At 36.7% G+C, this 21,869-nt stretch overlaps 1 protein-coding gene across 10 annotated transcripts in view; it reads right to left on the bottom strand.

The window, feature by feature from the left end:
• The window catches only part of NCOA1 (nuclear receptor coactivator 1), a 239,683-nt gene that overhangs the window by 38,024 nt on the left and 179,790 nt on the right, over positions 1–21,869 (bottom strand). For all 10 annotated transcript variants that reach the window (XM_078056046.1, XM_078056041.1, XM_078056044.1 and 7 more), the window contains 3 exons: positions 16,068–16,215; positions 13,412–14,732; positions 10,403–10,583 (listed from right to left, as the gene is read on the bottom strand). In XM_078056046.1, coding sequence (XP_077912172.1) covers positions 10,403–10,583; positions 13,412–14,732; positions 16,068–16,215 — 1,650 coding nt within the window. The remainder of the gene's footprint in view (positions 1–10,402; positions 10,584–13,411; positions 14,733–16,067; positions 16,216–21,869) is intronic.

Below are 21,869 nucleotides of genomic sequence, written 5' to 3'. Positions count from 1 at the left end.
TAGGAGAATGAGATTTCCCCTATAAAATATATTTCAGTGATACAAAGGTCCCTTATTCAGAAACTTAACTGCCTAGAACGTGGCCACATCATAACCAGTGAGAAAGTTAAGAAAAAGTACTCTGAACCAAAGACAATCTGATGTAAAAAAAAAGTTTGCACATAAGTTGATGTTACCATAAGGAGAATCACTCAGAACTTTGTCAGAAATTATTTCTTTTTTATTTTTATGTTTTAGATCTTATTTTTGAGTAATCTCTATACCCAACGTGGGGCTCGAACTCACAACCCTGAGATCAACAGTCACATGCTCCACCGAAGGAGCCATACAGGCGCCGCCAGAAAGGTTTCTTTTAAAGACAAATTATAACAATTTTGGTTAACTGCTTTTTCAGTCTGTAGGACATTAGAATCTGCTATAGGTAGGGACAGGGTTATCATGGCATGGAGCGGCAAACACAAGATAAAATATGTTCTATAACAGGCAGGAACAGAAACTAAAGGGCACAGCAGTCTGGGGTCATTCTGAAAACGGACAAGGCTCTGTAGCTGTTAACTGAGAACACAGCTGTATAGTAACAGTGTAACAACTGATGTTTATGATGATGACAAATGCAGAGAGAGGTTTAGTTATGTTTTATAATGGAAGGAAATAGTATATGCATTCTAGAAGGTTTTTTGTTTAGGTATTTTTTTTAAAAAAAACCTGATGATTTCTGTACTGTTTAGACTAGGAAAAATTGTAAATAACCTAAATTCCAGAAATTTAGGGACTGCTTAGGGAACCATGGTATAGATATTTATAATGTGCCATTAAATGAAAAAGAAAAAAACCCATAAACCAAGACATTATGTTCAGAATGATTCTAGTTTTATAAATTACCTCATGTATATTAGTAGGAAAAAATTCTGAAAGAGTGTGTATATCTTTGGTCGATTTTAGGTTGTAAGATTAAGGATGACTTTTCTTTTTTTGAATTTTTATTTTCTTTTAATGCTTCCAATGGTTATCTGTAATTTCTGAAATGGACATATATTAATTAATTATTGTTATGGGCTGAACTGTATTCCCCCAAAATTCGTATCCTGAAGCTCTAACTCCTAGTAGCTCAGAATGTGACTATTTTGGAGTCAGGGTCTTCAGAGATGTGATTAAGTTAAAATAGGGCCGTTAGGGTGAGCTCTAATTCAACAGGACTGGCGTTCTTATAAGAACAGGGGATTAGGACACAGACACAGAGGGATGGCCATGAGGCCACAGCAAGGAGGTGGCCATCCACAAGACCGTGAGAGGCCTTAGAAGAAACCACACCTGCCAACCCCAATCACCTTGGACTTCTAGCTTCCAGAACTATGAGAAAATTAATTTCTGTTGTTTAAGCCACCTGGTCTGTGGTATTTTGTTATGGCAGTCCTTAGCAAATTAATGTAATTTTTTAAAAAACAACTAAAAATGCTTTGGAGTTTTATTTTATTCTATTTTTTTCAGAGAGAGAGAGGGTGCAAGCGAGTACAGAGGGTAGAGAAGGAAAGGGAGAGAGAGAATCTTAAGCAGGCTCCGTACCCACCACAGAGCCTGACATGGGGCTTGAACTCAATACCAAGATCATGACCTGAGCTGAAACCAAGAGTTGGACATTTAACGACTGAGCCACCCAGGCGCCCCGCCTTGGAGTTTTACTAAAAACATAATCAGGTAGAATTTCTCATTCTAATGAATGGAAAATAAGTAGATTTAAGAATGCCTGAAAAAATGTGTTTAATACTAGATATTGATCATTATTAATTATAGAAAACATGTTAGGCTCACTTTTATGTGAAATATACTCAACATTTAGTATGAATGAAGTATGGGAGTCCAAGTAAACACATTCATTTCTAAATGCAAATAATTATAGCTTTCAATTAAACTTGTCTTCTCTGTCATGACAAATGATAGAAAAATCAAACTCTGTAGGATTCTGAAAAAAAAGAGCAAACAAAACCCACCAAACACCACCAACCACAAATGATGATGAAATGAAAAAGTAATCACTTAATTCCTATCATTATTTAAGTCAGAAAGTTGGTCAAAGAAGATTATCTAAAGCTGTCCCATTGCTCTACTCCATACATTAACTCCTCAATCCTAATTCTATTTAAAGAGTCAAAGAAAATTTACAAGGCTGTCTACCATCAATACTGAATATTGTAAGATAGTTTATTTGATTCAGTAACAGGATATAGTATCTCGTTTTACTAGTCTTGATGCGGAAAATATTAAGAAAATAAGTTGGATAAAATTTCTCAAAATGAAGTAAGATTCATGTGCTAAGTTTGATGACTAGGAAAAAAAAAAAAAACAACCCAAACAAACCAAACTTTGATTCAAATAAAACTTTTGTTTGCATAGGCTTTATACTTAAAAGAAGTTAGTTTTTACTCTAAAAGTCATGGTCAACCTTTTAGGACTTCTTTTAGAAATTTATTTCTACAAAAAATTCAAGGATTTACTGGAATGTTTTAAGAAATACACGTTATCTTCTCTTAGTCCAGGGAATAAACCTATTATTTTTGGTCATGTTTGTGCCCTATCTCAAACATAAGCAAGCATATATGTAACCCAACACAGGCATGACAATTTGTAAACGGAAGCATCGATGCATCTCCCAGTCCCTGTGTTGGAGAGTGGCAGCTGAAATGGGTAGAAAACAAGCCCTTAGGGATCCCTAATCAAGCTATTAATCTTTCTTATCATCTTTGCAAAGGCTCAACATCATATTTTCTCCATTTAAAATCTGGTTAGGGGCTCCTGGGTGGCACAGTTGGTTGAGCATCTGACTCTTGATTTCGGCTCAGGTCATGACCTCAGGGTCGTGAGATCGAGCCCACTGTCGGGCTCCGCATTCAGCCAGAGTCTGCTTAAAATTCTCTCTCCCTCTCCTGTGCTTGCTCTCTCTCTCCTGTGCTTACTCTCTCTCTCTCTCAATAAATCTTAAAAATCTGGTCAAAAGGAAAACTTTATATCTCCAACAGCCACAACAAAATTACTTTACTAAAAATTTCAACCATTTCTACACACAAGTAGAAAGCATTGTCTAACCATGAGAGTGGCTTTTGCACATTCTACTCTTCTAACAGACAATTCACTATCTAGTGATCCTAATGTTCAGCTACTTTCTTCAGGCGTTGGTTAAGAGGTTTCTGGTTCAGTTTTGTTTCACATTTGGCTGTAACAATGCACAGCAGTTAATGTGTTTTTATTTTTCTAAATGTGATGTAGACAAAGAATTAATTTATTGAATGTAGAAAAAATCTCCTATAAATCATAAGATGAAAATGGAAAAACCCAATAGATAAATGGTTAGAGAATATGAATAGGTCACATGCAATCACTGAAAATTGATCCACCTAATTCACACACACACAAAAAACAAACCCACAGATTAAAACTATACTGGGATACTTAAAAAAAAAACCAAACCATCAGATTGGCAAAGATAAGAAAGTGTATAATTCAATGTCTTAGAAAGGATGTGTAGAAGAAGAACATTATCCATTAGAGTGTAAATTGGCATAATATCCAAAAAGGCCATTTGGCAAAATCTATCCTTTGACCAAGCAAATCTATTCAGAACTTCTATTTCAGATATACTCTCATATATGATAAATTATCTCTACATAAAATTATTCATTACAGCTATATAATAACAAAAGATACCTACCAAGAGGCACAACACACTAAAAAAAGGGAAATTAAAATGGGTTTTTTAAGTACTGAAAAAGCTTTATGCGAACCTCATTATTTTTAGAGTCACACAATTATTTTAATGTACTACAATAAATGAGATTTAAAAAATAATCATCTCAGGGGCGCCTGGGTGGCTCAGATGGTTAAGCGTCTGCCTTCGGCTCAGGTCATGATCCCAGGGTCCTGGGATCGAGTCCCGCATTGGGCTCCCTGCTAGGCGGGGAGCTTGCTTCTCCCTCTGCCTCTGCCTCTCTCTCTCTCTCTCTCTCTGACTCTCATGAATAAATAAATAAAACATTAAAAAAAAAAAATCATCATCTCAGAATGTATATGTTCACCAAACATAACATCATCCACCTCACAAGATCACTCACTTATTCCAATGAAATTCTCAAAGTTCAAATATTTTTGGAATTCTTCTAGATCTATCTAAAATAGTATACAGGTCCCTCAAGAAAAATATATCTCCTTCTAGTTAGATCTAATTTTGGTTTGGGTTTAAGAAAAGAAGTATTATTCTTTTTGGATCAACAAATTTGGCTCCAAATAACTCCAGAAAAATATCAGAGGTCAAATCCACCCTCAGAGGATAGGAATTTTACGACAGTCAAAAGGACACTGCAGAGGTCTTGAAGGCGCGGCCAAAGAGACACACTGTACATATTTTGATCAACAATACCCTCCTAAATTGTCTCTTGATGTGCTTTGGTGGTACATTCTAACAAAATTATTTAAATAACTTGGTCATACTGCATGAGTGTGTGGTGTGCATACCAACAGGATGTTCTGAAACCAGGCGGACTGAGATTTAAATCTTGATTCTGCATGTACTAAGTGGAAAACTTCAGGCAATTTTTGTCTGTGTGTATTTTTTTTTTTTTCTTTTCATTCTCTGGTCCTTCATTTTCTTATATGTAAATAGACCTAAGGAAATTTTCTGGTTCAATGCGGCAGATTTATCCCTTCTATTTTATTTTCCCTCCAAAATTATCTCTGAAATAACAAAAGAAATAAAAAGGAAAAAATAAATCTCCAGCTGAAGGAAAGGCAAAAAAAGTATTATGGCAGCTGACTCAAAACGATCAAGAGTTTCTGAACGACAAAACAGAGGGAACAAACCAATGGTAAAATTTCAACGAAACTAAAAAACAACAAGACAAAGAGAAGATTCTTCAAGAAGGGGAGTTTTCCCAAAAGCAGTCCAGAACAACTCCAAGCTCAGGGGTCACTGGAGCGGGTACAGGAACAGGCCACGGGCAACTGGGCCACTGAACAGCTGCAGCAAGCCCCGCCCCAAATGCGGAGGACTCTGGCGTCTGCCCCTGGGATTAAAGGGGTAAGAGCATGACTTGAGGTGGGAGTTCTGCCCAGGGAATCTCCCAGAGTGGGTGCTTGGGCTGCCACGAGGATTTCCCCATCACCAAGCCCCATTCTCTCAGAACAGCAACATAGAAACAGGGCTTCTATAATCAGAACCTACATTTGCTGCCAGAGCAAAAGGGTTTCTCACTTCAGCTAAAGACACACGCTAGCTACCAATTTTGTTCATTCTAGGCCTTGGTCTGTGTATATGGACAGCGCAAATGCACCAAACATGCAAGAAAGGTCAATGGCAGGAAAGACAGCAAATTTAACAAAGAAAGTAACTTTGGAGAAAAAAAGATTCTTATAGAAAATGGACAAGGCCTAGAATAAGTATAATAATGTATCGTTACACAGATGACAAGGTTTATCATACCCACAGAAAGTAATGGACTCCTATGAGAAGAAAAATAATTTCTAGAAATTAAGAACATGATAGCTGCAATTAAAAGAGCTCAATAGCAGAATGGATATGGTTGAAGATTCAGTTTTGATCTGGAAAATGCAGCCCAGTGATTCTCTCAAAATACAGTGCAAAAGGGCAAGGAAAAGAAAAGGTAAGAGAAAAGATGAGTGCCATGGCAGAAGGACCCAGAAGTTCTAACTGGTGTACCTCAGGTGGTGAAATATGATGGTGACTAAACTCTGTCCTACTCCAGGCATTTGCACTTGACACAGTTCAGCTTAAGACTGAAGACTAAAGAAAGATGTTTGATTTTCCCAAGTGGGCTCAAGGTTAGGACGTGAAATCAGCCACTCAGTGATGGACTCTGGTTCTAGTAAAAGGTAGTGGTGGTAAGTGTAGAGGCTAGAGGAGGCAGAGAATTAGAGGCTATTCTCTTCTTTACTGGATACGTTGTTGTATTTCTGTCCCCAACTTCTTTTTCCTTCTCCAATCCTTTATTCTCTTTTCCTTTATTCTGCTCAACTTGTTTCCTTAGCCTTATGCCTCCTGAAATCTTATTTTCTTTCTCGTCTATATGGAAACATCGTAGACTAGCTGTCTGCATCTATCATCCTCACCCTCCTTTACCCCAGGATCTTCCCCTTCTTTGCTTTTGGCCTTTGCCAACACTACAGCACAAGGTTTAACAGATTCTGGCCTATTTATATACTTTTATACATGGAGCTATATTCAGGGGAGGGAATCTCAAGAGAGAAGCAAGAGCTATTTGCCTCAGGACAGACTATGAAGGAAAAACACTCCATTTTCACAGGCCTGTGGAGCTAGAAAACAATTTTTTTAATTAATTTTAATTTTTATCAAATACATGTAACATAATTTTAAAAGTCAAGACTAAACGGTCCATTACAAATAAAAGCAGCTTTAAGCCTTACCCCTTCTAATCCTTCAGTTACTTCCCTTTTAATGCAGGAAGCCATTCTCAACTTGTAGGAAGCCATTCCCAATCTGTTTTCTTTGGCATTATCCTATTTATTTCTAAATATATATATGCTGCTATTCCTTGATGTCTCAATTTGAGATTACTGACTTCCCATTGTGATAGATGAGGTCTTAATTCTCCCACACCTACCTCTCCTACTACCTCCTAAGTCCCCAATTTCCTAACAGAGATCACAGTTTTTTTATAAAATAAATACTTAGATTCTTATAATTATGCAAATAATACTCACTGCAAAATTACATTGTGCACTATGTTCAAACCTCCTTTCTTATACCATGCTTTCTTTTTTCCGGAGTTAACAATTGTCTTATTTTTTTCATTTGCTGCTTTTCTAGGGGAATCTTTCAGATGCTTCAACATTGTTGACATAAACCTATCAGTAATCTTTTCTATAAACTCAAAGAGACAATCTCATTTCTCCCCTAGAAGCCTCCTTTCCAGAAGATTCAGATTCCAATCTGTATTGGGTGTTCCCTAATCTTATTGATCAGCTATCACTCCCGGACTCCTTTCAGATCCTCTGTTTCCCCTGGACCTTGTATCTTTCTCTTTTTTGGCTTTCTCCCTGTTTTGTTGAAGTACATTCGCTAAGGACCGTCACTAGAAAAGGTGACTATACCATGCAAATGCAAATATTTGAGCCCTTTTATATGTGAAAATGTCTTTTTTCCATCTTCACAACTACTGGCAATTTGGATGGCTAATTATAGGTTAGAAATTACTCTAACCTCAGATATTTCTAAAGTAAATCTGATTGACGTCTAATTTATATATAATAATATGCACCCATTTTAAGTGTACAGTTTAATAAATGTTGACAAAGATATAAACCCATAACCTTCCATCTCAATAAAGAAAATAGAATATTTCTGTCATGCCTAAAAGTTCCTTCAAGCTTCTTGGCTGTCGATCTTCCCTACCTCAACCCCACACAGGCACCCTATGATCCAGATTTCTTTCACTCAGCGTGTTTCTGAGAATAATTCCTGCCATGTACCACTAGTTTCTTCCTTTTCTCTGCTCAACAGTATTTCATTTTATAAATATACCATTTCTTTGTTGATGGACATTAGACTATTTCCAGTTTGAGGGTATCATGAATAAAGCTGTAGGAACATTTGTGGTCAAGTCCTTTTGATGAGCACATGCTTTCCTTGCTCTTTGTTAAATACCTACGAGTTGGATTGCTGGGTCACATGGTAATGTATGTTTCACTTGATGAGAAACCACTGAACAATTTTACTATTTTATATATCCAACAGCAATGCCAAAGTTCAAGGTGCTCCACATCTTTGACATCATCATTTGGTACTGTCAGTTTTTAAAATCTGGGGTATTTCAATGGATGTGTAGAAGTACTGCATTATAGTTTTAATATGCATTTCCTTGATGATTAAAGATACTGACCATCTTTTCATGTGCTTATTGGCTATTTTCAATCTTCATTTATGAAGTGTCTTAAAATCCTTTGCCTATTTTTTTAGATGGGGCTGTTTCTTATAACATTTTTAATTCATGTACTACACTTGTTAGAACTGATGAGCTAATATTGATACATTTTCATTAACTAAAATGTATAGTTTACAGGGTTCACTCTTTGTGTTGTACATTCTACACATTTTGACAAATGTATAACAACATGTATCCACCATTACAGTATCATACAGAACAATTACACTGCTCTAAAAATCCCCCATGCTCCACCCATTCATCCCTCCCTCTGGCAATCACTAGCAACGAATTCCTGTCAACCACTGATCTCTTCATTGTCCCCATAGTCTTGCCTTTTCCAGAATGCTTTATAGTTGGAATCATACAGTATGTAGCCTTTTCAGATTGGCTTCTTTCACTCAGAAACATGCACTAAAGTTTCTCCATGTCTTTTCATGGCTTGATAGCTTCCAAGTTGGGGCAATTATGACTCATTGCGTGCAATTCACATCTTTTCTCTGAAAGACTGTAGAATCTTTCTCTCTGGTGTGTTCCAGAATTACCTGATGATAAGTTTTGGTATAGGTCTTTTTTGTGTGTACGTGTTGGATACTTGTTGAGCCACTGCGATCTGAAGAATTATGTTCTTTGGTTCTAGAACATTCTCGATTTTTTTTGTTTGTTTGAAAATATCTTCTCTTCCCTTTCCCCCCTTCTCATTGTTTGATTGATTCTTATCAATCATTATTGGCCCTCATAGGTCTATCTTAACGTTTTTCTTCCCAACTTTTTTTTTTTTTGGTCTTTTTGTTATTTCTGAAAGTTTTTCTCAGTTTTGTCTTCTACCATTTCTCTTGAAATTTTAAAATGCTGGATATCTAATTTCCAAAGATATTTTCTTATTCTTTGCTTTTTTTCTTCCCATATGGATAAAATATCTTTTCAAACATTTTAGGGTTTTGTTTTTGTTTTTGTTTTTTTAGTCCATGCACTTGTTATATAGCTCTATTGCATCCTCTTTTTGTTTCTTTTACTCTCTTTCAAGTTGCAGACTTCCCTCAAAGTCCTGGTGATCTCTGGCGGTGTCTGGTCAGTGTTCTAAAACACTGACTGTGAGAGCTGAGTGTGAGGCCTGTGTCTTCTGGGAGCCTTCTGTTGGATGATTAGATGGCAGGGTGACCTTTGCACTTTAGGGAGCTCCCCTTACATACTCCTATCCAGACATCTTCTTTCTGGCAACTCGGTTCTCCTGAGATAAATCCCCCAGGCTCCCATATTGGATGGGGATCCAGGATCAAACCACTCAATATTCAGGCTTCCTTTTATTGCCTTGCACCTTCTTGTTTCCCCAGAATCTGGAGCCTCTCAGTTCCAATTAGAAGAGACTTTTGGAGTCATCTCATCTAATTCTCCTTTTGCAGATAAAGAGAATAAAGCTCAGGAAATTCATGTGCCCAAAGTAACACCATTAAATGGAGAATGTGAAACTTGAACCTGGGCTCCTGCTCACACCTAGTGCCCTGGTCAGCTGAAAAACTGCTTCCAAAAATGTCAGAAATGACTCAAGACCTTTTTATCCAGCTTCCTGGAAATCTTGGCAAACTTGCAGGAATTGTGTCATGACAGCTAAAAGCTGCAGTAAGACTGAAATAAATGAGTCCCACATCTGATCCTGTCAGAAGAGGGACAAGACTTAGATTGGGAACACGGGCAAATTTTGAAAGTGAGCTGCTTAGTTTCCTTTGGTTTCAAGGTTACACAATGGAATTACCACCACTGTTATTTTCAACTTCAAAATTTGACAGATGAAAAAAACTTGACAGCCCAGTCTTCATGAAGTATTATACTATCAAAGTGTCTCTTTAGACTAGAGCAGCAGTGACCCATTTCAATGCAGTTGTCTCCTAAATGGTGCTCCATGGGGTAACATGACTTGAGAAAAGGAATTCCATAATCAAGAAAGTATGATAAATGCTCCGTTACAGAAATCTAAACTGGTATCTTTAACATAGGACTTTTTAAAACCTTTAATATGCACTGTGGAATTTTAATAGGAGAATGGTATATGTGCCATGTAGTATTTGCCCAGTGGATTTTAGCACAAAATCCCTTTTTCCAATTCGTAGGACTAGCATTCAAGGAAGACAATTTGGGTAATATAATCTGACCAATACTGTATTTCTGAAAGTCCTGCTATGGAATGTTTTGGGTAAGAACACAAAATTGCTCTCCTCAACATCAACTATTCACTTTAACATTAATTACAGAAAGATAGAAGTTATACTGTAACTTAAGATACACATGATGAGTGAAGTTCATATGTATAAAAGTAACTGTACATTATTTACAGCAGCATTAATGCAAAAATAGTTCACTCTCAACAAATAAATGGTCTGTGCAGTAATGTTGAGAAACAAAGCACTAATCCACATTATCATTAGACATTTAAAATGAGGTTTTCTCCCAACACATACTATTCAGCCTGGAAGTGGGTCTGGCAGTGGTGGACTGAAGTGAAGTTGGCAGGGTCTCTGATTTGATGGTTACATTGGTGACCGCACCATCCATCCTCTCTGGTTCGCATAAGCCTGGCAACTGGGCTGCCTTCTCCAGCGTGGGTAGTAACTGATCAAACTGGTCAAGGTCAGCTGTAAACTAAGAATGGAAACCAAAGTTAGAGGAAATATATTCTATACTTTACTTGAATCAATGTAGAAAAAAAGTTGTTCCTTTATATTCTACGAGTTAAGCGTGACTATGAGAAAATAAAGAAAGAAGAAAGAATTAAAGATTAAGGCCTCACTGAAATTACGTGAGCTACTGGAAAACAGTTTGGATGCTTCTGATATTACTATACCAGAGGATATAAGATAATATACACATAATATTTGTCTACTATATTTTGGCATAAAATTTATGTGTTGGAAAAAGATTGGACTGGAAAGAAGTGTCAAGAATACTGTGTTATGCTGATCATGGATGATTTTTTGTCAAGTTTTTAAAATCTTGTGAAATGACTTACTTAATGATGGAATGAAAAATAAATTTACACTGATGTAACTTTTTAATTTAAAAAAAGTTTGGGAAACTTTTTTATAAATAGTATATCAGCTTCAAAGATCCCAGGAAGGTCATTTCCCACTTGAGGATTTAATAAAATCAGAAACCTATCTTCTAGACTAGATAGGGCATCCCTACATCTGTCTGAGGTTATGGATAGGAGAAAACTGGCCTTTATTTCACAGTATTATTCTACTATGATTACTTTGAGATAGTTCATCAACATAAAATGTCTACCTGTTTGGGTTTCACTATTTAATTCAACTAAAATTTATGCTTCTAGACTGTCTAAATGGAACTATATATGTATGTAATTTTTAAAATGTCTGACTCCTTTCACTTAGCATTACATTTCTGAAGTTCAGAATCTTGTCACATGTAGCAGTCGTTAATTTGTTTTCAAATAGCAACCCAGTGTATGAACATACCACAATATATTTATTCATTCTACTGTGATGGATTTGGGGGTGTTTCCAGTTTGGGGCTAATACAAATAAGGCTACTATGAACATTTTTGAACACATCTTTTGTTATACATGTGCAAAAAAGTACTAATCATAAAGGAAAAAATTGACAAATTGGACTACATTACAATTACAATGAAGAACTTCATCAAAAGTACCATTAAAAGAAAGAAAAGGCAAGGTAAAGCATAGAGAAGACGTCTGCAAATAAAAAGCCAATAAAGGACTCATCCAAAATATGTAAAAAACTCTTACAAGTCAATAAGAAAAAGACGACATATTGGGAAAATGGGCAAGACACTTGAATAGGCAGTTCACAAAGAAGATATGCAAATAATCAAAGACATTTATTAGGGAAATGCAAATTAAAACTATAAAGTATCACTACACAGACAACAGAATGGCTAAAATTAGAAGATTGACAATACCAAGTATTAGCAACAACATGGAACAACTAGAGGGAATTCTTGGTACACACTAGGAAAACTGGCATTATCAACTAAAGATGAACATACACATATCTTATGATCCTGCAATTCCACTTGTAGGTATAAACGCAGCAGAAATGTATGTACATGTAAACCAGAACAGATGTACCAGGATTGCACACAATGGCATTATTTTATATAGCTGTGACTTTTTAAGTTAATTTTAAAGAGTGAGAGTTTTAATGTAGCTATTATTTAAAGCTGTTTTTCAGCTTAAAAACACAGTATTAGTTTACTTGTACCTCAAAGCGCACACACATATAGAAGTAACCAAAATAGTGTTATTACAAATAGTCAATAGAGACAATACAGAGCACTATGAATGCAGAGAGGAAAGAAATGTCTAACGAGGGCTAGTGGAGAAGGCTTTATAGAGATGATGTCTGAACTGGTTTGTGAAAGATGAGGAAAAGTTCGGCAGACAGAAAGGAGAACAAGGCAGAAGATGCTTAGAAGAGACATGGCTTATCCCAGGAATGGCAAGGACTTCCATATGCCTAGAATGCAGTATGCCTGAGGGAAGAGAGAGATTTCTGTGAGACTGGGGTAGAACATAAAGCTGGCTCAAGAAATGAAGGACCTAAGCACATGAAGTGTGAATCCTGTTTCACAATGGAAAGTCTCATTGATAAGATGCTTTGTAAGTACATTTTCAGCTATTTCATACTTGTCTATATTCTTTCTAAATAACTTGCAAGCTCAGAGGGGGAGAGACTCTATTTTCTGTTTTTCTTAAATTCCTTCAGGGTCCACAGCAATTATCTAATAAATGAAGGTGCCTGTTAATTTCGCTCCACCCCCACCTCAGCCTAAACACAGAGGTTCCTAATCTGTAACAATTCATGCAAAGGTTTATTTATGTTTACTTCTGTTTCAGAATACTCAAAGTCCCTATTCTGATAAGGGTTAAAGGTGCTTAGAATCAGAGGAGAAGAAAAACAGCCTTAGAAAACGTTCAAGGGAAACTAAATGGCAAAGCAAGCCAGACTAGGCAGTCTTGCCCACCTCCTCACACTTCTCTCCCATTTCAGTTATATCAGAGGTTCCCAAACTTAGCTACACATCAGAGTTCTCTGGGGAGCTTCTTAAAAATACAGATTTCTGGGTCCTATCTTCAGAGAGTTGGATTCAACAGGTGGGGATGGGAGGAGGGGGGCAGGAGAGGTATGTTTAAAAATCTCCAAAGCTGTGAACTGATTTTATAGAAAGAAGCAAATCTCCACTTGCTTAGAATGCCACACTGAAACTGTAGCTCTCCGAAGTTCCAAAGAGGGCATCCTGTGATTTTTCAACCATTTTCTCTGAGGGCATCCTGTGATGCTTCAGCCATTGATACTAACCTTTTAATACATGCCCAAAGGGTAGGACAAAACATAGCCTGAATCCAAATCTGGTTTATGGTTGGAGTAAAATACATGAAAAGGAAAAAGTAACTCTGAATGTTCGTTCTGTGAAGCGAGGGATCACCTACCTGGCTCTGGGACTCCAGTTTAATTTCCTCAGGAGCAGGTTTGGTCATTGGGGTGGGGTTTGTGTTACAAGGATCCATCTGTTCTTTCTTTTCCACTTTCACTTTTACATCATCCAGGCTCAGGTTTGGAGTTGATCTTAAATCTTTCTCATCTTTATCTAAAAGATACCGTAGGAGCTGATGGTCTTTTGATTCTTTTTTCTTTGAAGCATCCAGTTCTAGTTTTACATTTGAGCTCCCTTGTACCTGTCCAGTCACGGATACAGAAGTAGAAGAACTGTCCTTTTTATCAGGCTCAACAGACAAAGTGGTGATATCCGAGGGGCTACCCTCCTGTAGGAGCCGGTGCAAAATTTTGTGCCGCTCCGTCAGCGAGCTGTGAGAGGAGGGGCAAGAACCGCTTGAAGAGTTAGCAGAGGCAGAGCCGGAAGTGCCTGAGCAAGACAGTACCTCTTTGCAGCTTGTGTCTATCTCAGCATGCCGTAGCTGCTGCTCTGCAGTTGTGGTCAAAAGCTGCACTAGTTTGTGACTGGTCTGAGAGTATTTATTGTCTCCATCTGAGAGTCTGTCATTGTTATGCAGAAGCCCAGAATCCAGAGGTTTGCCATCACTAGAGCTGTTGTCAGACTGAATCATTTCATTTAAAATGGATGCAATCTCTTTGTTATCTTTGGACTCAGCTTTTGCTGGTTGTATATTTAATCTGCTAGGTGAATTCTGTGAGCTCATCTGCCTGAGGACTGGAGAACTGGCAGAGAAGCCAACAGAGTTATTGGGTCCTTCATTCATGCTCTGTAAAGATGTTACTGGGATGTTTGAGTAAGATCGGTTACTATTATTACAGGCAGTACCTGTCATGACAACGGGGGAGCTTAATGTCGGAATATTAGGAGGGAACGAATTGTTTGGCATCCTGGGCCTTGGTGCCAATCCAGAACTAACTTGTCTCCTCGGAGACATGAACTGTGCGAGAGATATTCCTGTACCTTCCATAGGAGAATTATTGAGGTTTAAAGAGGGGTTAGTGCTCTGGGAACTGGCCTGTCCCTGGTTTAAGGCAACACTGGCTACAATCTGATTTCCAGGTGAGCATCCAAAACTCCCTTGGCTGTTGCTAGAATTACTATGACTGCTGCTATGGAGGTCTGAGCTCTGTTGGCGGTTTACTCTGGGGGATACCATGTTGTTGCTGGATGGTGGCAATGTGGATGAACGGGCCACACCATGAGCTGGCGAGATACTAGAATTGACGGAGGGGTTTACTCGGGGAATTGACATTCCAGAATTAGTGTCATCTTGAGGAGAAAGACCACTGTGTTCCCTAGGGGGGGAAAAAGACATTATTATTCAAACATCTTCACTGGTTTCCATTAAAATATTTTTATGATGCATATTATAAACCAAGACCATTAACCTCATTAATATTGCAAGCCATCAAGTAAAGAGCTTCTGTATGACTTTAAATTAAGGAAAAACAGTGGACTGTTAGCGCTACTGTGAAATATTAGCATCACTTAATAGGAAACAGTGCTCATGGTCTCATAAATTTGATAATGGTTTCAGTTATATGGGAAAGAAATCTTCCTTGGTCTTGGAAAAAATCCAATATATGTACTTTAAACTTTTCAAAATTTAATACAAATACTTAACATTACAATAATATTTTTGGTTGAAAGAGAAACTTCCCACACCTCTGTTTACAAAGTCTTTTATTCATGACTCCCTTGTTACAGCTTTTAAGTATTTCAACTCCAAAGAGGAAGACTGGGTAAGGAAAATACTGTGTCACTGATGTAAAAATTAAAAAGGGTGATATGCAGACATAGCAGATGTTTTGAAAGAGAAATCACAATATGAAAAAAAGAACTGTGCTAATTCCACTCACAAGCATAAATTAAACTAAAATTAGAAAAAAACAGAATACTGAATTCAGATTTTCATCGAGCTCTTTACTCAAATCCATAATTATGACAACAGATTTGTGACTGGTATTACCATGTTCCAATAAGCAAATATATCAGATGAGGAAAAGATGAAGTGAGGGGAAATGTCTTTGTTTTTGTTTAATGCTACATTTTAAATAGTTGCAAATGTAGGGTTTTGAATAATTCATAGGATAAAAGAATGGTTCCATGAATTTACCATATATACCAATGTAAAATGGATTTAGAGAGAAGAACAAATTAGAGGCAAGGACATTCAAAAATCTCAAGTTGATAGTTTAATGACTTGTAGTTTGAGAAACTGTCAACTTGAACTCAGGAGCCATCGAGTTTGCCCTAATGAGAATACAGCACTTTTAAAATTAAAAACAACAATATTAACAAACTCTGAAATCTTTTATAAGACCGAAGTTCACATACGGAAAGTTGGCTATTTTTAGCCACCTTTCTGGTTTTTACCCCTGAAACACATATTTTCAGCCTAACCTTTCCTGTGTTCCTTTCTCTTTCTTTCTTTTTTAACAATAAGGCTATTGTTAGGCGAAAAAACTATAAAACCCAGTACGGATATAGTGATTATATACTCATCACACTAGCTTAATGCCTAACTTCGAATTTTTGTTTTCTAGCCATCAAGAGTATTAAAAAATCTTCTCTAAGAAGAGATATATGAACTGACTTATTTCATATGAAGCTCTCCAAGTAAGTAGTACCTGTCGATGATATGAATTCCCATGATGAAAGGCTGCATGTCTGGACTTTGAGGGTAGCAAAGTTTACACTTGGTGTGGGCGCTAAGCATTGTCCCATCATTCAGTATGAATCTATAGGACGGGCTGGAGGCCGTGCCACGAGTCATCACTGTTTCAAACAAAAGAAAACCTAGTTAAAATTCTGACACTTGTACTTTGGGCAGAGGAGAGTTACCAAGCCTTATTTCTACCTTGAACCTCATTTTAAATGCCCTCCCGACAGCTGCTTGCGCAGACTCAAAATAAAGAATAGTTCAGACAAAGCAGATATCTGAGGGCGGGGGGAATGATTCTGGTTGAAATAGACCACTTGATGACAAGTTTTAATTCAGTACTACTTGAATGAGTGCCTCCTCATATAAGTTAAAATTATGAAGAAACTTCAAACCAGGAAAAAAAATCAACCTTAATATTTCCCCATAATGGGACAGTTCTTCAAATTTATTAAGTGTCCATTAAAAATACCAGGAAGTAATCTCCCTTCTCCCTTTCGGAATTATCTCTAACAAGTTTGGTTTTTTTTTTTTTCCTTTTGCTGGCTGATTTTTTTAACAACAGCTTTACTGAGACATAATTCATATACCATTAAATTCACCCTCTCTGTTTTTATTAGTTTGCAGAGTTGCTTAACTGAAATTCAAATTTAATTTTTCACTCAGGAATGTGAATCACTAAGGTCCCATCTGAGGAATTAGTGTATTCACATATTATTTTTTATATTTGAATTTAGTGTAGGAAGTAAATTAAGATAAAGCCAATCATGGCTAATATAAAAAACAAAAACTAGGTTAAGGTAGTCAAATCACTATATAAACAACATAATTTACTTTTGTCTTAAAGGTTTATTAATAGCAGACAAAATTCTAACCATATTGGCAAGTATTTATTAAATATGTAAAGGCTATACCAGACTACTAAGTAAGAAAATGTCATTGATGTTTTAGCAATATAATAAAATTCTATTTTAAGAAAGATTTAATAGGTAGATTCAGCTATACCAAGGTTAAAAATCATATTCATGGAAACACAAGAATTACTACCATAAATGACTATTACAATTTAGCCTGTAATGAACGCTAGTACTATTTTTCAAAGACATTTCAGAAAGCCCTTCTATTACATTTTAAAGACATGTTAAAAAGACTTAAAAGGAGCAATTAATAAATATTTTTTTGAAACTACATATGACTTAAATAAAGAGAAGACATACTCTCTTTTATTGCTTTGGGCATACCTTACATACTGAAGAGGGCATAATCTGTTGCAAATCTATACCATACGCAAATCAGCCTAAGTACCAAAATTACGATAGAAACGTAATGGAAAGGATTAAGATTGATGTCCAACCAACCACATTCTTTACCCATCTGGCAATTTCAGCCATATCACTGGTACATTTACCAAATATAACACATGGAGAAATTTAGTACCAAATGAAATAATAACTGATGAAAGAGAGTCTTAAATGAAATGGATAATTTTTGTATAAGGATATAAATAAATGTTTTGCTATAGCAAAACCCTAAAAAAATTTAACGATTTCAAACTGTTAAATCTTTTTAACAGTATATTTTGGAAGATACATCTACAACAAAAAAGTAGCATTTCAAGATAAATTATTAATCTGGGATAATGATAAAGCTACATTATACAAAGGGCCGGGCAAGATACAATATATTTCATGTTATTTTGCTTATGCCATTTTGTCTCTTCATCGTTGTTTATTGCTCTTTAGGGTCTCTCCATTCTGCTGCAAAACACTGGCTCTTCACTATTGAGCTGCACTGTCACCAGCCACATGTGGCTATTTAAATTTAAAATTAAATAAAATTTTAAATTCAGTTCCTCAAGCCACACCACATTTCAACTACTCAATAGCAACATGTGGCTAGCGTCTCCCATCCTGGACAGTACAGTATACATATATACAATCTGACTTCAACTTATATTTCCAATCTTGTTTTTCATTGCTTCCTAAACATTTCTTCTGTGTCACTTTAAATAAAGGTAGATAACTTTACATTTATTTTTCTTCATCAGCTAAAATAAACATAAGGGCTAGTACTGTGTCCCATTCTTGTTTTCCACTCTCCTTGAATCTTGCACGAAGCTTTGCATATAAAATCACCCAGTAAGTACTTGCTAATTGACCCTCAACTTGAATCTCATGTAAACAGATTAATATTGACTTGTGATCAACTACCATAACATTTCTTTAAAGGACAGATTTTAGATCTTAGCTGTGTTCTCAAATGCTTATATCTCAATTTATGTTCTTGCTCTCATAGGAATCTGGACTTAACTTTTGTAATGAAAATTAATGGAAAAGAAATGTCTTGATTTGTTGATAAGCCCTATAAAGTGAGAAAGAACTAGAAACTCAGACTAGCATGGAAACATTAAGACACTTAATGTGGATTACACAGCAACATCACTGGCCCGCCCTTTGGTAACTATGCTGTCTTAACTTGGGATTCTATCTATCTAAACTAATAAAAATTCCAAAATTGAGAACCCCTATTAACTTTATATAAGGAATTTACTGCACTTTAAGTTTTGAAGTTAGATTATTTATTTTGGATGATAATGTGTGGAAAAAAGACTTAGCACACATCATGATTCACACATTCTTTGAAAAGGAAAAAAGGTAATATAAACTATAGTAAAACTTTAATTATTAGAACTTAAGACTATCCAGTTAACTAGGGGCACCGGGGTGGCTCAGTCATTTAAGCATCTGCCTTTGGCTCATGTCATGATCCCAGGATCCTGGGATCGAGCCCCACGTGGGACTCCTTGCTCAGCTAGGAGCCTGCTTCTTCCTCTCCCTCTGCCCCTTCCCCCCCTGAGCACGCGCACTTGTGTGCCCTCGCTCTCTTTCTAATAAATAAATAAAATCTTAAAAAAAAAAAAAGACTATCTCGTTAACTAAAATTCTTCTGGTGCTCAATTTTTCAGACGGAAAGATAAACAGGAAGGTAGCATGGATCAATGAAAAGAACAAGAGCCCAGAAGCCAGATTTAGGCTTGAACTCTGACTTTGTCATTTACAACTTTAGGACTTCATAATGCAAATTAACCTTCACCCATCATCACTAAAACTGAGCCAGTAATGTTGTGAGATAATATCTAGTATGGAGCCTAGTACGTAGCAGGTACTGAATGAATATTTCCTGAAAAACACCAAAGAAAACACAAACACAAAGTACCTATGTCCTGAGTCATATACACATTCAGCCAATCCCTAGATACTATTCACACCAATAGCTTCAATCTTATAAAACAATCATTAATATTTTGAATTAAGACATGAGTAAGGGAGCCACAGTTCTTTACAGAGCTGGCTGGATAAACATTTGCTCCGCACACCAAATTTTCCCTATAAATGGGTTTCAAGGTTTACGACTGGACAAAACTATTTGGAATGTCATTGATCACAGGTCCTGGCCTTGTTTTCCAATCTCGTTTCACCAGGTATATAGCTCGCTAGTATTGTGATCCCTGCCTCCTGTATCCATTTCTAAAATTTTTAGAACACTTGGTGGGGAGGGATACTATTGATGTGGTATTACTGACACCCCAGAAACTCTTCTAGGAACCTTTTAAAATAACAACTGTTTTGTTTTGTTTTCCCCTCTAGAATAGGCCTCAACAGAGCTATGAAGCAAAGAAAAACATTTTCTCAGATCATAGCAGCTCTAAGAGTAGAGCTATTTGGGTTTTTGACTCCAACCAATTTGGTGCCAAGATAACCTCAACAAGCATGCTTTACTGATGTTAACTAAATGGGCAGGTATAAGACGTGTGGTAGGGTACTACCGGTCAATGCTGGTAGAGATTTCTTTTACCTTTTGGTATTTCCCTAGATACATGCAGAAAGAATGCAACTTAAAAAGCTGTTCCCATGACTGCTACTCTCCCTAAATGCTGATAGATGTGCTACAGGAATAAGTATTCTGAGGAAAAATAAGTCTGGATAACAAAGTCAAACAGGTACCTTTATCGTAGAACCTCCCAGAAACTTAAATATATGTTAAATATATGTCTTATGAATTCTCAAGAGTGGGAGACTGAAACATTCCCCAAACTTAATTCAGTATGAAACATCATTCCCTAGTTACAGCTATTAATATCTTGTGGAATGTAGGTTTATGTTCTCCAAACTTCTCTGTAAGAAAACATCTTAGACTATAGACTCTGATTCAGTAGTGTGGGTGGATCCAGAAATCTGGCTTAACAACTGCCCTGGATGAATGTTATCAAGGACCCTTGGTAAGTATTTAACCTAAACCTTTCTTAAAGGAATGGTTCTCAATTGAACTGAATCTGGGAAACTTCCAAACCACATACCCCTACACAGACTTCCTCCTCCTAGTTTAAAAAGTTCCTCAGGTGATCCTGACACCCATTTCCCCCTAATCTCAGTGCAGAACTACTGCTGTAATCTAGTTCATGCTGCATACCCACATATTCTTCGGCTGAAATGTGTTTGTTTTGTTTTGTTTTTCAAATTTGATTCTGGAAAATAAAATGGTAAACTCCCTTTAAAAGCTGTCTCTGTCAAAAGCAGCTGAAAAACTGAGCTAAGAACTAAAGTTTAATGCATATTAGGATTTTCTACCAGCCACTGCCTTCAAAGAGTAAGTTAATGGGCAGGGAAATAAAAAAAGACAGACTCAATCACTATAGAGTTTTACCAACTTTTAACTTTTTAAAAGTTTCACACAAAATCAAGTTTCACACAGTGACATAATTTCACTCTTTTCACACTGTCCTTAAGTGAAGAGGGAGCAATGGAACTGCAAATACAAATTTACACCTCCCCCAACTCTGACAGACCAATGGATCTCACACTGGATGTACTTCAGCGCTGCCTCTGGAGCTTCAGATACCTGGGCCCTCACAGGAGATTTTAATTCAGCAGGCCAACATCTTTAGCAGATGATCCCCACGTGAGTGTTTCATGGACCACAGTTTTCTTACCAGGTTAGATACTGCTGAGTATGAAATATCAGAAAAAGATGTGTTCAGTCCATGAACACTGTTAGGCAAATTGCCCAAAATCTCCAGAACTGTAAAATCAGAGTCATGCGAACTCTGGACAACAGTGCTGAGAAAAATACAAGTTATCTCTATTGAGGAATGTTTTCTTCCCCAAAAAAGTGGAAGAAAAGGACACGAAGAAATTACTAATGGGAAAGAGGTGTTGAATTACATTTCTTTACATTCTACTCTAAATTGTTTTATTTCATATATTAATGATAGTTACTTGTTATACTTTAATCAATGTTTTATAGAGAATTTTAATGGTTTAGAAACACATCAACTGTGGTTCAGTCACATCTACAGGGAGCCTAGTCATTTAGACAATAAGACAATAATCTAGACCTGCTTTGCCTTGGTGCAAGTATATATAAATTACAGGCAAGTAAAATTAAAAGTCTTTCACGTAAAGTCTTGGAAGGCCCAACTTATGAAGTTAAGGTAAAAACCAAAGAGCATCGTATACTTTAGCATTTGCAGCAGTGAATGGGGAGAGTGCTCCGAGTCTCAAACTTAGGCAAAAGTCAAGTGCCATCACTGACTGGTAGAGGGAGTCTGCAACCAGTAAATGGCATTAGTTGCTTATTGCACTGTTTCCAAACCTGACTGCACTTCAGGATTGCCTGGGAACTTTTAAGAAATGTAGGTTCTTGGTCCTATCCACTGAAATACCATCTTTGGGGAAGGTATCAGTCTAGTAAGAGGCCCACTGGAGAACTC

The sequence above is a fragment of the Halichoerus grypus genome, chromosome 10 (genome assembly GCF_964656455.1).
Source record: "Halichoerus grypus chromosome 10, mHalGry1.hap1.1, whole genome shotgun sequence".
Classification (NCBI taxonomy): Eukaryota; Metazoa; Chordata; class Mammalia; order Carnivora; family Phocidae; genus Halichoerus; species Halichoerus grypus.
The sequence above is the reverse complement of the archived record's forward strand: the minus strand, read 5'-3'. Positions and strand labels throughout refer to the sequence as shown.